General features: G+C 44.5%; 1 protein-coding gene across 5 annotated transcripts in view; it reads right to left on the minus strand.

Annotated features, from left to right (window-relative positions):
• The window catches only part of APLP2 (amyloid beta precursor like protein 2), a 68,215-nt gene that overhangs the window by 32,506 nt on the left and 23,439 nt on the right, over positions 1 to 12,270 (minus strand). For 4 of the 5 annotated variants that reach the window (XM_057747782.1, XM_057747784.1, XM_057747780.1 and 1 more), the window contains exons 2-3: positions 3,375 to 3,548; positions 2,367 to 2,490 (exon numbers count right to left, since the gene is read on the minus strand). In XM_057747782.1, coding sequence (XP_057603765.1) covers positions 2,367 to 2,490; positions 3,375 to 3,548 — 298 coding nt within the window. Of the gene's footprint in view, positions 1 to 2,366; positions 2,491 to 3,374; positions 3,549 to 6,232; positions 6,408 to 12,270 lie in introns of all 5 variants that reach the window. The other variant, XM_057747785.1, reaches the window with a different exon arrangement.

Below are 12,270 nucleotides of genomic sequence, written 5' to 3' on the forward strand. Positions count from 1 at the left end.
GTTTATGTGCAGGAGAGACAGCTCAGTCTTCATTTTGGATCAGCGAGGGCAATGGAGCGAACAGAACTGAGAAGCGCGCACTGAGGCAGTTCTCACAGTCCAGGTAGGAAACGATGAAGGGCTGGGCTACAGCCAGAGGTTCCCAAACTCTCTCCAGTCACAGCACCCTGGGTGTCTCAGTAATTTTTTCACAGCACCCCCAGGCCGAAAGGGTGCCAAAAGGTTAAGCAGTTAGGCCAACAACGTAGTAATGAGCACCTGTGTCTGACACCTCGTGCCTGCTGGGCGCTGCACGACTCCTCCCGCGCCACAGCGGACTCGGCGCCATCACCCCCATTGCTTCAGCGATTCTGCTGCGATGCTGGCTTTTCTTCACAGGCACCAAGAGAAGCCCCATAAAGACGTGAGGTCATCGAGAGGAACGGGATGAACTGGTGCTGAAACTGTGAACACCTCCAGCCAGCTCACAACGTCTGACGTGTTTTCCTTGAAAATCAAAAATATCCCCAGTTCCCTGGGGTGCCTGTGTGCACAGTTTGGGAACCATGGTTATAAGCCATATTTAAGAGGTGGCAATCAGGCTGCCTTGAGAACTGGCTGGGTGTGGGAAGATGCAGGTCTCCCAGATCTCCGGTTCAGAGGCCTAGGCGGGTGGTGCAGCCAGCAAGTGACAAAGAGCATGCAGGACGGGGAAGAGCAGGCCGCCGAGTCCTCAGGAATACAACGCAGAAGGAAGGAGTGACTGCTAGGTCCTACCCACCTACCTACCTAGCTACCTAGTACAAGTATTCAATAATACTCTCTTGTTTCGTCAGGTTTGAGAATTGTATAGAGAATGAAGGAAAGCTCATACCCAGAGATTTCTTACAGCCGAATGGAATGAAAGAACATCTTTAAACCCCATCCCAGGAAACCTTTCACAAGCCTCACACTGCTGTGTGGTGCTCAATTTTAAGTAAATGGTGTTAAGCACACACAGTGTCCCCCTTCCCCCTGACTCAATACTTTTAAAACAAAGTAGGGACTTTCCTGGTGGCGCAGTGGTTAAGAATCTGCCTACTAATGCAGGGGACATGGGTTCGAGCCCTGGTCCGGGAAGATCCCACATGCCTCGGAGCAACTAAGCCCGCGTGCCATAACTACTGAGCCTGAGCTCTAGAGCCCATGAGCCACAACTACAGAGCCCGTGTGCCACAACTACTGAAGCTCACATGCCTAGAGCCCACGCACCGCAACAAGAGAAGCCACCGCACTGAGAAGCCTGCGCACCACAAGGAAGAGTGGCCCCCGCTCTCCACTAGAGAAAGCCTGTGCGCAGCAACGAAGACCCAACACAGCCAAAAATGAATAAATAAATAAATTTATAAAACGAAGTAATTGCTACGTATTTTAAATACTGTTATTCGGGCTCTGCCTCTTCCTGTGATTTTGCTACATGTGAGAATCAGAAACGCAGTGTTCCATGTTAGGAGAGGTTTAATGAAGGAGAGAAGGGAACAGGTTAAGTTAATGGTTAAAATTAAATACACGCACAGAACCACCCAGGCTACGTTAGCACTCTATCCATGTTAGTCCTATCACGGATCATCTAAAATTGATCGTTTTGCCCTTTTAAGCTTCTGTGACCAAATCGGTTCCTGAATCACCCAGGCTACAAACACACGCGCGTAATTCAGATGTGTCAGTGATGAGTGGTGAGGATGAACACAGTCACTGAATAAGCATTTGGAGCAGTGACTCTACTGCTGGGTAATAAAACGTTACAGCTGTACTCAAGGTAGCTCTGACAACACAAACACAGAGAGTCATAAACAGCCTTTTCAGCTGACCCTTCAGAAGGGCGGGTGGCACAGGGCCCGGCTGAGGCATCCCTGACTACAGGCAGCTACAACTCACTTCTTCGGCTTCTCAAAACTGCCGCAAATTTGGTCTGGCTAACAATGTGGGATTTCGGTGCTTGCAAAATGTGTGTAGGGCGAAGTAAGGGGAACAAAAGACCACCTCTCAGGTTGCTTTGGCACTATTCACACCAGGACTGTAAACAGTAATTTTAAACTCTCGATGTGAATGAAGCTGGACTTCTCTGAGGGCAGCACGCTCACTCAGGGCCGTGGAAAAAGCTCATCCTGCAAAGACAGAGGACGCCCACGGTGGGAGAGGTGGAGTTAGCGACCATCAGGGACAAGTCACCTACTGACACCAGAAAGCTGTGAGTATCCGAAAGAGACAGTCCCCCAGTGAATTCCTGCAGCCCTTGGCTTCCTAACAGATGACGATACCTCACTGTGAGCCAAGAGAAAATGAAATGTTAAACTGGGGACCCCAGCTTCCTGAGAAGTAACCCAGAGGCGCTGTGGGACGCTCACCGAGACACTTGAAGGGGATCACGATGTGAGTCTTGCACTGCTTCTTGTCCCTCCGGCACCAGTTGTCCACGCTGACAGGCTGGTTTGCCTCCATCACATTTGTGATCTGCAGCTCTGGATACATCTGCCAGGGAGGAGGAAACACAGTCAACTGCCTCTGTCCATAACAGACACTCGCTGGGGAGTAAGGACGAGTGTCTGTGTGCTCAGTTTCGCCACCATTCTCCGTAAATCTGAGGTCCCCTCTGCTGCCCAGTTCCAGCTGAACTCATCAAGTAAAGAGATACTGTTACGCTTAGCTGTCTTTTGACAGGTGGATTTTGGACCACTTCTAACACATGCTCTTTTAAAAAAGACCTACACAAGCACCAAGCATTCGGCCCCAAACGAGTCTGTTAGGTACCAAGTCCTAATAGGTAGGACCTTAAACACCTTGTAGGGTATGTGTAAATAGCTGAGTTCATGAACTAAAACACTTCAGAGGCAAGTCTATGGAAGTGTGTGTTAATGAAATTACAGTAAAATATTCCCACCCTGATCCCAAAGCCCAGTTCTGGTAAGAAAGTTAAAACATCTCATATCCTGTTCTACGTCAAGCGTTTCTCATATCCTGTTCTACATCAAGCGTGGACTCAAAAGGTCTGCTGAATCAGACCCGAGATAATCCCTTACGATACTGGTGGCTTCTACTAGCAAGTGCAACACACAAGCACACACGTGACACCAGGCTTGCTTCACATCTTCCCGTACAGTGTGGGGAGCCAAGGGAACCAGGCTGCACTTCTATGGCCTTGCCAAGCTTCCGCAGTATTCCTTCCAGAAAGGACCGAGAGCTCGCAGCACACCCAGGGCAAGCGCACACTGAGAACAAAAGCCTGCTGCCCCCGTCACTACCAGCTTGGTCCTCAGTCAAAACAGAAGAACGACAGAGCACCTGTTCCTAAAGTAAACAGGTTCCAACGTGACCCAGAAAGAAAAGCATTTTTAAGTCTCTGGCAGCACGCTTACCTCCTGACAGTACTGGAGAACTTCTTCTTTTGTTCCGAAGCAGCTCTGAGTGCCCGTTGGGTCAGGTTCCCATTTCCCAGTCTGAATGTTCACGTGCATATTTAACTTCCCACAAAACATTGCAATCTGAGGCTCAGCGACAGCAAATCCTGTTCCGGCGTTGGCTGCGAGGGCCTACAGAGGGGAAAACAAATTCCAAGTTCACTCCCAAGAGGCTGGCACCAAGGCAGAGTCACTCAGCAGTTTGTGACAGTAGAACTGACCATTTAAAAATCTTCATTATTTATTATTTTTTCTCCATAAACAAATCCTTTTCCCAGGAACTAAGCCAGAATAAAAAATGACCTTTGGACATATATAATGAGAAAGGCGGGCGGGAACTGTAACCCCCAGTCCCCACTTAGATACTTCTGACTTGCGAATAGATAATCCACCTGCAGTCCCCTCTAATACAAGCAAGTCTACTTCCCATTCTTTAATACACCAAGCCACAAAAGTACAGAACGGCCAAGGTTGCAGCAATCTTACTCAGTCCACTCACACAACAAAATTTTATTGAGTAATGACTAGGTCTGCACAGCAACGTGCTAAATGCTTAGGACACAAGGATGAGAAAAAGGTTACGGCCCCTGCCCTCATGGGGCTTATGGTCTAGTTCAAGCGTCAATTCTCACACAAAAAAGTGTGACCGCATCCCCAGACATCCTAAGAAGGGAAAGAACACAGAGCTGAAGGAGTGTACAAAATAAGGTAAAGACTTAGGCTTGGATAGGTGGTGATCGGGGAAGCTTCCTGAACAGTGACACTGGAGCAGCTTTGGGCATCCCTTGTGGGGAGAATGTAGACTGTGAGTCTGTAAAGGGTCTAAGGGAAGGGTGGGTGGCACACAGGGTCAGGACTGGACAGTCTGTGGACCAAGAAAGGATGGAGCGCTGAGGGTTCTAAGTACAGTATTAATATTCTCCAAATGCAGGTCTGATGCTCTCCGTATGCAGGGGGATGGCTCAGGGAGCTGGAGAGATAGCAGTAGCTCAGGTAAGGCAGCTCTAGGAAACAGCAAAGCAGGCCAGACTTGGTGACGATGGCTGGGGGGTGACGAAGAGGAAGTATGGCTTGCGAAACCCATGAGCAATGGCGTCACACATGGAAAGAGAAGACTAAAAGGGATTTCATGAACAATTTTCTCTTGCGTTAGGAAAAAAGTCACCTATTCATAGCCACGAGTAGCTCACCAATTACAGGTGAGAAGAAACATTTAGGTATGATGACAGTAAGGCTCCTACAGTCTTGTGCACTGGGAAGAACAGAGGTATCCCTGCATCTAAAGAGATGCCAATACGGATGGTTACATCCACACTAACCATCAGTAACCACCAAAGTTTTGCAGTCTCTCCTATTGGAAAAGTTCTTTCCAAACAAAAATTAAACATCTTTTTAAAATGTTAAAACTTGAGGGGCTGGGTTAGATTATATGGCCTACTGTGATCTTTTCAAATAGAGCAAGGAGCATTAATATTAAATGGTTTTCCTATTAACAAGAAAAAGTAGATTTGACTTTTTTTTTTTTTGGTCACCCTGCACCTTGTAGGACTTTAGTTCCCCGACCAGAGATGGAACCCACACCTTCGGCAGTGAAAGTGCAAAGTCCTAACCCCTGGACAGCCAGGGAATTCCCTGACTTTTAAAATATATGGAAAATTACGTGCAAGTCTCCTTTATCTGTGCTGATGGACTGATTACACAGACATGAACGGTCCTTCCAATCAGGAGCCTACGTTTGATTCTGAAATACACCCTGATCTTCTTCCAGGATAAATTTACCACCTACACGTTTTGCTTTGGAGCTTATTAAAATTAGCCTGCTTTCCAGCAGCATGAGAGAAGGAGGAATGAACACTTGCTGGATAGCTGGGAGAAAGTTAATCTGGATCTAAAATGTTGCCAAGATCAATCACAGCTGAAAAACACCTCAATTAAATCCAACAAGGAGAACAGTCAGCAACTTTATTAAGAAGAATAGATTGTCGTGCTACTGTGATGAATAATCATTTAATAAAGCAGAAGACAAATCCTGTGTGTTCACAATAACTGCATGTGAAGCTACAGACTGGTGTGACGTCCTGTCTTCCCAAAGAAAAAAGTTTAAAGGTATCTGTGGAAAGAAGGGACATATAGTACCCTAGTGGCGTTTAATTCAAACAACAGATCATTAAAAGGCATAAAAAGATGCACGAGACAAATGCGCTTAATGCTCACACTGAGCTAAGATGTGCACAAAAAATGCCTCTTCTACTGGCCATTCTTCTTCTTCTGGGAGCGTATCTAAGGATTAGGGCTAGTAACTTGGATTATGATACGGAGGGAAATGCGCACACAGTACATAAGTGGTACATACAGAGACAAAGGCAAGGAAACCCAGCGATGTTTTGTGCACTGAAACCAGTGTTCTCAGCAAATTCTTCCCTTCCTACTCTTCAAAAGCTCAGACAGAAATGAACAAAGAAAATCCAGGAAGACATGATAAATATGTAAGCAAGAAAGCCTAATCGACAGGTTAGAAGGAAAGTATTTCCTAAACCTGCTATAAAGGAACTACCACAATTAAACGTGAAAGACGCTGAGCACTCCTTCCTAAATTCTCTCTACCGGCTGGTATATTTTAACACTGAACAAACAGGACATCAGGGTGGGATGTCAGGGGTGGTATCTAATATCTCAGCAGTATGTGGCGGGGGAGGGAGGCATTTGCCTCTTAAATTCCAAAAATGAATACAGGTAAGAAACAGCATCAGTCAGGTATGAGAGCTCGCCCAGGCCACAGCAGGGGTGCGGTCAAGACCATGCAGGCAGCCGCTCACCACGCCGAAGATGACAGTCCACGTGTTGCTTGCTGTGGCTCTTGGCTGAAAGACCACAAGGTTCCAACTGCACGAATGCTCAGTTTGTGGGTCAACCACTGAGGTCAATACATCAGGGGTAAGTGCGTTTGATCTTTGTGCAGAGATGGTCAGCAGCGCCTTCCCTGAAGAGGATCTAAAGTACCAGAGGTTAAAGCAGCAGGAAGAGGCAGCTCGGCAGCCACAGCTCCTCACATCAGTTACCACCAAGGAAAAGGAGGGTAACTGGAATCAGGCCAGACAGCTCATATGCTGCCGTGATTCACTTTTGAGTTCAGAAAGATTAATCCTTGTGGTTATCAGAGACTCTCAAGAAGGTATCATCTGGAATATAAAAAGCCTCTGTGGACCACGTCTAGGAATCAACTAATCAAACATACCCCATCCTTACCTAGAGTATAACAGGATCTTTTTTTCTGTAATGTTTGTGCTTCTTTCCTTTGAAAATGCTCTTATTTAATGTGCTCTCCATCTTCTGAAGCACACACTGTGCCCTGACGCATTACATCAACGTATAAATCAATCTGTTTCTTAATCTAACATGTTACAAATGGGATTTCGCTGCCAAGTCAGCCCTTCTGATATCCTGTGAACCTGGAATCCTCTACGAAAGAAAATTAATGCCCCATGCTTGGGCACTGTGGCCAGCCCTTGATCTCTGCACACTGCAGCGCTTTTAAGGCTTTGAAAACAAATTGCATCAACTGCTTTCCTAGCCCAGAGCCTCCATTTTACTTAATAATTCATTCTTAATAAGAAATCCCATTTTATTAATTTGGCTCAGGGAAAAGAGTTTAGCTACCCAAGGACGGAAATTCAACTTGGTAAAAAAGTGCTTCTAGTAACTTGGTTGAAAACCCGAAATGGCTTAAAGCAATAAATAAATAGAAACCAACATAAATCTGAACCTAACTGCAATCACAGCCTTGAATCATCACCTCAAGAGAAGCAACTCCTGGGCCCACCTCAGCCCCACCTCCCTTCACAAAACCGCTCCCCATCCAAAGCAAACAGGTAATCCATTATTTCCTTCCTCACTAAAGCTACTGGCCCAGATTCCAATTTGGCTTCAGGCTCCATGAAAGTGCCCACCATGGAGGGAGCATTCTCCAAAGAGGAGGGCTTTCTCCTATTCCCGAGGGAGTCTGTTTCCCAGAACAGGAAGTGCTCCCATGGTCCAGGTGTCTCCAAGCTGCAGGTCAGCACAGATCCAGCTCCCATCAGAGCACTGAACGTGTAGCACCTACTCACCACCTGCACGCGAGTGACATCGAGACACAGAGTCTTAAAGACTCTCCTTTTTAAATGAAAAAGTCAGGAGAATGACAATCCACTCACGGATGCGAGGATCCTGTACTCACTTCTGTTTGTTCGAGCTCTGAATGGCACTTCATGATTCCTAAATTAAAATGACTTGTCTGTGTCCACAAACCTGCACCTAAGATTTACTTCACTGAACAAAGTTTTAAAAAATCCATAGTTTCAAGGTTATTGCCCCAATATATTAACTACAAAAGGGAAGACAAATTACTTCACAGTGGAGACACTGCTGTCAACCTCACCAGCCATAACTCGTGTAAGAGGACAGACGAGGAAAGACACACCGAGGGACTGTCTCAGCCTGGAGTCTACGGAGGAAAAAACAGATGCAGCGTGGGAGCCCAGGCAGGGTCCTGGAACAGGAAGAGGACACAGGTGGGCAAACTGGAGCAGTATCTGAGTAAGGCCTGTGCGTCAGCGCTGTGCCAGCGCTAACCTCCCAGCTCTGATAACAGCACGAGGGTTAGGTCAGAGGTTAATATTAAGGGCGGTGCAGTGTAAGGGTACCGGAGAACTCCCTCTAGTATTTCTGCAACTTTTTTAAAACTCTAGAACTAGTTCAAAATAAAACAGCTTTGATTCTTTAAACCCTGTTCGTCGCTTGCCTGAATTTCGACTGTGACTGCATGGTTTCAATCTGTCACAAAGACAAGACACGCTCTCTGGCAGGGCGACTAGCAGGTGTAACCAGGGCCGGCCCAATACCTGAGAGACTTACTGTGTATTCTGAACACACCCTAATGTAGGAGAACTCCATGTGTATATACAGTAAATGTGACTTCTCTCCAACGGGAGGACCACTACAATTCTGCCCAGAACCTAACGTATAAGAAACTCCACTTCTGAATGAAACTGAGTTGTCTATAGTGAGGTGGATGGACTCAGAGTCTGTCGTACAGAGCGAAGTAAGCCAGAAAGAGAAAAACAAATACCATATGTGAACTCATATATATGGAATTTAAAAAAATGGTACTGATGAACCCAGGGACAGGGCAGGAATAAAGATGCAGCTGCAGAGAAGGGCCTTGAGGACACAGCATGGGGGGCAAAGGGGAAGCTGGGACCAAGCGAGAGAATAGTATTGACATATATACACTACCAAATGTGAAACAGCTAGCTAGTGGGAACCTGCTGCATAAAACAGGGACGAGATCAACTTGATGATGGGCAATGACTTGGAGGGATGGTATAGGGTGGGTGGGAGGGAGGGGATAAGGGGATATATGTATAAATACAGATGATTCACTTTGTTGTACAGCAGAAACTGACACAATAGTGTAAAGCAATTATATTCCAATAAAGAGCTTTAAAATGTGAAAAATAAAAAATAAAAATATTGGTTGGAAAAAAAAAACCCAAAAAAAACTTCACTTCTGTTCCTGTCCAAAGGGTGACTGCAGTTTGAAGTCCCTAGTGCATCTTCCGCAGCAGTACAGAGTGAAGCTTTCAATTTAAAAAAGCTGCAAACTTCAAACATTTCAACCTACATTTAGGAAGAAAGCAGGATTCTTGTTAAGCATTTTCCAGCTTGAACAGCAAACTGAGAAACCTGTTCTTAAAAGTGACAGCTTACGTTACACCAGCTGAAAATCCCTGGACTTCAAAAAACAAAAACAAAAACAAAAACAAAAAACATTCGAACTTAATTCTAATTAGAAACTGGTGACTTAGGGTTAGGCAAAAAACTCTAAATGTAAAATGCCATTATTCTTCCACTGACATATGCCACCTGTATCATTTTCATAGGCAGTAATTTATACAAAAAATCCCAGCTTTTATTAGAGCTGTAAATATTAAAGTATAAATGAGGTATCATTTCCAAGACTGAAAACGGTTTAGACTGTCTCCAGGACTTTTTATAGGAACATGGTAATTTGTCCATATGGATTATACTGGTAAGGACTCAAGCACCAAGATTTAAGAAAGGTCTGTCTTTCTGTATGTATCTCTGAGACAAGAGCTAAGTCTTTTATAAAAGAAGTTACTAAAATACAGAAAATACTTTCATGTAAAAAAAATAAAATAAAAGCAGAACAGTGTCCATGGATCTAAAATTTCCAAGTGAACAAGTTCTTTACAGGTTTCTGTGCTGCTTTCCAGTTGCCCAGAATAAAACAGGAATTCTAGGAAACTGACTTCCCTGGGTACGGAGGTCCTAGGGACATGGCTGGGCCACCCATCGCCTTCTGCTCCTTCCACTCCTGACCTGGGAGGAAGTGCGTGATGTGATGGCTAAGAGCACGGGCTGTACGAGGTGGACAAACTGTGACTGAGTTTCAGCCCCACCACCAAGAAGCTGTGCCATGTCTGGCAGGTTACCTAACCTCTCTGGACCTCTGTCTCCTCTGTCTGTAAGATGAGGACAACAGTAACTACACACCATAGTGCTGTTTTGAGGTTTTAATGAGTTTAACACATGTAAAGTGCTTGAAATAGTGTTTGTTATATAGGAGTTCTTCCAAGTGTTGGTAGCTATTATTATCAGGCTTTAAATCTCTTTATCTGTAAAACAGGGCTACTGACATATTATTCCTCTCAGGCCTGCTGTGGGATTAAATTAAGAGAATGCATGTAAGCACTAAGCACACTGCCTGACTCAAATGTCAGCATCGTTATCATCGGCTGGCTCCTGAAGATGTCATTTTCTCTGGCTACGAGAACCAGGGCTTAAGTCATGGGCACATCACATGACCAGTCATCCTCCCCAAACCCAAGAAATGGGGAGAAGACTGCACATTCCTTCTCTCCCTTTGAAATCTGGGCACACCTGAAGAGGGCAGCATTCACACTCCACATTTTATTTTGAGGGAACTCAGTCACTAAATGTTTACCTGACAATTTAATACCGCCTTACCATTTAAAAGAAAATCACTGCGGGGGCTGCTGGCTTCCTGGTTCTGGTCCAGCTTCCGGCTGAACGGAAGTGAGGTCAAGATGAACCTGTGGCTTTCTATTAAGACACTGCTGTGATTAAAAGAGCACTGTGTTATTTCTCTAAATCTGTTTTCTTGAGGGATATTCCCTTGACTTACTACCTAAGTAGCCTCATGGAGGTTATTTAGTTTCTCTCCTGACCCCAGTTTTCACTTTCGGGCAACACAAATATGGCGCTACCCAAATGTTAGGTATTACAAATGACACCCACAATACTAGCTTTGGCTCACAAGATAGCAAACAGAAGTCCACTCTCCTAAAATTCCTGACACATAAGAAACACAGGGTTTGCAAACAAAGACAGCCTCCTCACTGAATAAAAATCCATGTGATTTCAAAGCAAAGCAGTCATCTGTCATGCTTTGAAGGCTCCTACCTGCAGAGGTCCTACCTCCAGGAGGCTGGAGTATGAACAGTAACATCAGACAATCTCTATGGTATGAACTTGGCCTTCCCCTTGGCACTGAGGCCAGTATTACTCAGGCAGCAACCAAGAGCCTGCTAAATAAACAGCTTTGACAGAGCTGGGGGCAGGGCGGGGGGGGGGGGGGGGGGGGGGCGGCGGCGTGTAGGCATGTTTCATAAACCTTAAAAGGCTGAAATGATTTCAAGTAACAAACACCCAGAAATACAAATGATTAAACATTAGTCATTAAATATATCCATTCTAAATCATTCTTATTGATTCACAGATGACAGAAATAATACAAATGGTGGGGAGTTTTCTGTGGAACAGCCAAGCACAAACCTGGCAATATTCTCATAAATTATAAGCATACTTCTGGCTGATTTGATGCTCTATAATATTTTATTTTAAATGCATTAAGTCAGTCATTAAAAATTAGGTAATTTGGGAGCAAATTTCAAACACTTCATGCACTTCAAATGCAATAAATCACACCTCATTTAAAAAATTCTATTCTTCAAATAGAACTATTTCACAAAAATAAATACTCAAATTAGTGATTCTACCAAGGTTAAGTTGGGAAACTATCCAGCATGTCAGCTTTGGCTGAAAGGCTCTGACTTCAAGATGTACAACCACAAACAAGAACAGCCAATGTCAGACATGTGAATTGATTTCATTGGATCTTTTTTCCTTTTAATACAGTATCTGAGAAAAGATAAAACAAATCCACGCAGCTGCAAACATCCATATTTTAATATTTAGGACAGTTTTTACTGGTGTTTTAAAGCAGGGGTTCCCTAACACTCATCAGGGGGCTGGTGAGGTCTATAACAGGTCTTCAGGCAAGTAAGAAAGGCCTGCAGGGCACGTGTGCACACAGAGCAGAAGGGGCTGAGCTGCTAACCGTCCTCTCTGGAGAAGTGACTGTCCTGAATTCTACAGTTCTTGTCTTTCTACCCTTTGCTTTAAAATGTTTTTCATAAGATAACAGCAGTAAATGGGTAGTCTGTTTTTTTAAAAATATTCCTTCCATAATATTAAGAACTGACAATCTTATTTATCTAAAATTTTTTTTCTTAGCTTTACTATTCCATGAAAGCCAAAGAATTAGCTATTCCTAGGGTTCTGTGATGCTGAACGGCAAGAAACGGCAGAAATTTTCCTGTGAATAACCCATATCTTTCTTTATTTATAAACAGAACATAGGACAATTTGCCAGGATGACTTTCGCAAGGCAGGGAGAGGAAATGCACAGTTAAAAATACAAACATGGCAATTTCCATGTGCAATTCTGCTAAACATCTCACTCTTTACTAGATCAAGCAATATTCACACA

The sequence above is a fragment of the Hippopotamus amphibius genome, chromosome 9 (assembly GCF_030028045.1).
Source record: "Hippopotamus amphibius kiboko isolate mHipAmp2 chromosome 9, mHipAmp2.hap2, whole genome shotgun sequence".
Lineage (NCBI taxonomy): Eukaryota > Metazoa > Chordata > Mammalia > Artiodactyla > Hippopotamidae > Hippopotamus > Hippopotamus amphibius.